This window comes from Portunus trituberculatus, chromosome 39 (genome assembly GCF_017591435.1).
Source record: "Portunus trituberculatus isolate SZX2019 chromosome 39, ASM1759143v1, whole genome shotgun sequence".
Lineage (NCBI taxonomy): Eukaryota > Metazoa > Arthropoda > Malacostraca > Decapoda > Portunidae > Portunus > Portunus trituberculatus.
The window spans coordinates 10,641,004-10,643,503 of NC_059293.1; the positions used below are offsets into that span (position 1 = coordinate 10,641,004).

At 41.0% G+C, this 2,500-nt stretch overlaps 1 protein-coding gene across 6 annotated transcripts in view; it reads left to right on the forward strand.

The window, feature by feature from the left end:
• The window catches only part of LOC123515600, a 384,796-nt gene that overhangs the window by 310,909 nt on the left and 71,387 nt on the right, over positions 1-2,500 (forward strand). For all 6 annotated transcript variants that reach the window (XM_045274374.1, XM_045274378.1, XM_045274381.1 and 3 more), the window contains exon 5: positions 1,252-1,404. In XM_045274374.1, the coding sequence (XP_045130309.1) occupies positions 1,252-1,404 (153 nt within the window). The remainder of the gene's footprint in view (positions 1-1,251; positions 1,405-2,500) is intronic.

The window sequence follows — 2,500 nt, forward strand, 5'->3', positions numbered from 1 at the left end:
TGTATTATTATTGTTTTCATTTGTTTTCTCTTCTTTCCTTCTTCCCTCTTTCGCAACTGACTACACGAGCGCTTCCATCTTTTTTCTTTCCTTTTCTCTATTTCTCTTTTATTGATCCATCATATTTGTTTTCTCTCTCTCTCTCTCTCTCTCTCTCTCTCTCTCTCTCTCTCTCTCTCTCTCTCTCTCTCTCTCTCTCTCTCTCTCTCTCTCTCTCTCTCTCTCTCTCTCTCTCTCTCTCTCTTCTTCTTCTTCTTCTTCTTCTTCTTCTTCTTCTTCTTCTTCTTCTTCTTCTTCTTCTTCTTCTTCTTCTTCTTCTTCTTCTTCTTCTTCTTCTCCTTCCTTCTTTTTATTTGTTATTTCGCTTTCTCGTAAACAAATACTCCTGCTCCTTTTTCTTTATCTTCTTCTCTTCTTTTACTCTCATTTATCCATTATTTGTGTTTCCTGACTACTTCTTTATCCCTTTCTCTTATTCCTTCTTTCTGTTGTGTTATTTTTCTGTTTCGTAACCAGGTACCTCCCAGTATCTCTTTTCCTCCTTATTCTTTTCTCTTCTTCTCTTCTCTTCTTCATCTCATACATCTATTTTTTTGTGACTAATTTGATATATCTTCCTCCTTTTTTTTATCTCTTTCTCTCCCTCTTGTTTTTTTTTTCTTTTCTTCTTTTCTTCTCCCTCTCATTCATCGATTATTTGTTTCGTGACTTCAGCATGTGTTTCGTCTTCCCATCCTTTTTTTTTTCTTTGTTTTCCGCTCTTCCGTAACCAACTGTCCCTTTTTTTTCTCTTCCTCTTCTCTTCTCTTCTCTTTTCTTCTCCTCTTTCTCTTTCTCGCATTCATCCATTATTTGCTTCGTGTGCCTAATTTAACATCTTCTTTTCTTCCCTTCTTATTTATTTTTGTTTTCGCTCTTTTCGTAACTAACTACCCAAGCATCTCTTTCTCTTTCTCTATTCTTCTCTTCTCTTCTACCCTCCTTTTCATTCATCTATTATTTGTTTCGTGAGTTCAACATTTTTCTCTTCGTCCCTTCTTTATTTTCTGTATCGCTGTTTCATAACTAATAAACCCAGCAGCTTTTTTTTTCTCTCTCTACTCTTCTCTTCTCCTCTCCTCTCCTCTCTTCTCTTCCCTTCCCTTCCCTTCCCTTCCCTTCCCTTCCCTTTCTCTTCTCTTCTCTTCTCTTCCCCTCCTTGATCCACTACTTCTGTTTCGTGTCTCAATATTTCACCTCTTCCCTCGCCAGACTGGAGCTACTGGCGGGGCGTGGCTCATCAGCTGGACGTGCAGCTGAGGGCACACAACAGTCTGGTGGCCGCCCTGGCTGTGCTGCCGCCCGTGCCCTCCCAGACTAACATCACTCACGTCTTCTCCTCCTCAGCCACACGCTATGTCAAGGGTGAGTAGTGATGGTGGTGGTGGTAGTAGTAGTAGTTGTAGTAGTGGTGATGGTGGTGGTGGTGGTTCTAGTAATGTTAGTGCCTTGTTCTAGTAATAGATTTTATGTTCTGTTAGTGAAAATGTGTTATCTTTATTTATATATGTTTATTTATATATCTTCATACTTGGCTTGCGAACACACACACACACACACACACACACACACACACACACACACACACACACACACACACACACACACACACACACACACACACACACACACACACACACACACACACACACACACACACACGTATACATTGATATTCTGTGGAGCAAAAAACGATCCATCCAAAGCGCAGGTGTAAAAGTTGAAAAAGCAACAACAAAGACAACGAACAACAACAAAAGTGATTCACCAATTGGAAACACGACTCCATAAAGTAAAAACACAACAAAGGAAGGTTTTTTCTTTCTTTCTTTCTTTTGCATACGAAGTAAAAAAAAAAAGGGCAACTTTGAATTTCATATGCCAAAAAACAAACAAACTTACTCTAGCCTTGTACTCACTCACTCTCCCTCACATAGCCACGCCCTCTCTCTCTCTCTCTCTCTCTCTCTCTCTCTCTCTCTCTCTCTCTCTCTCTCTCTCTCTCTCTCTCTCTCTCTCTCTCTCTCTCTCTCTCTCTCTCTCTCTCTCTCTCTCTCTCTCTCTCTCTCTCTCTCTCTCTCTCAGCAGCAGCAACAACAACAACAACAACAACTTCTCCTCTCTCATATCAGAACCACACCCATCTCTCTCTCTCTCTCTCTCTCTCTCTCTCTCTCTCTCTCTCTCTCTCTCTCTCTCTCTCTCTCTCTCTCTCTCTCTCTCTCTCTCTCTCTCTCTCTCTCTCTCTCTCTCTCTCTCTCTCTCTCTCTCTCTCTCTCTCTCTCTCTCTCTCTCTCTCTCTCTCTCAAGTTACACGCCCATACAAACAGCTTCTTAGCTCTCTTATTGTGGAAACTAATTGCAGCCTAACGTGTCCTTTGTAGTCTGCTGTAAACCATTGCTTGTCTTAGCGGTGGTAGTTAGTAGTAGTAGTAGTAGTAGTAGTAGTAATAGTAGTTTT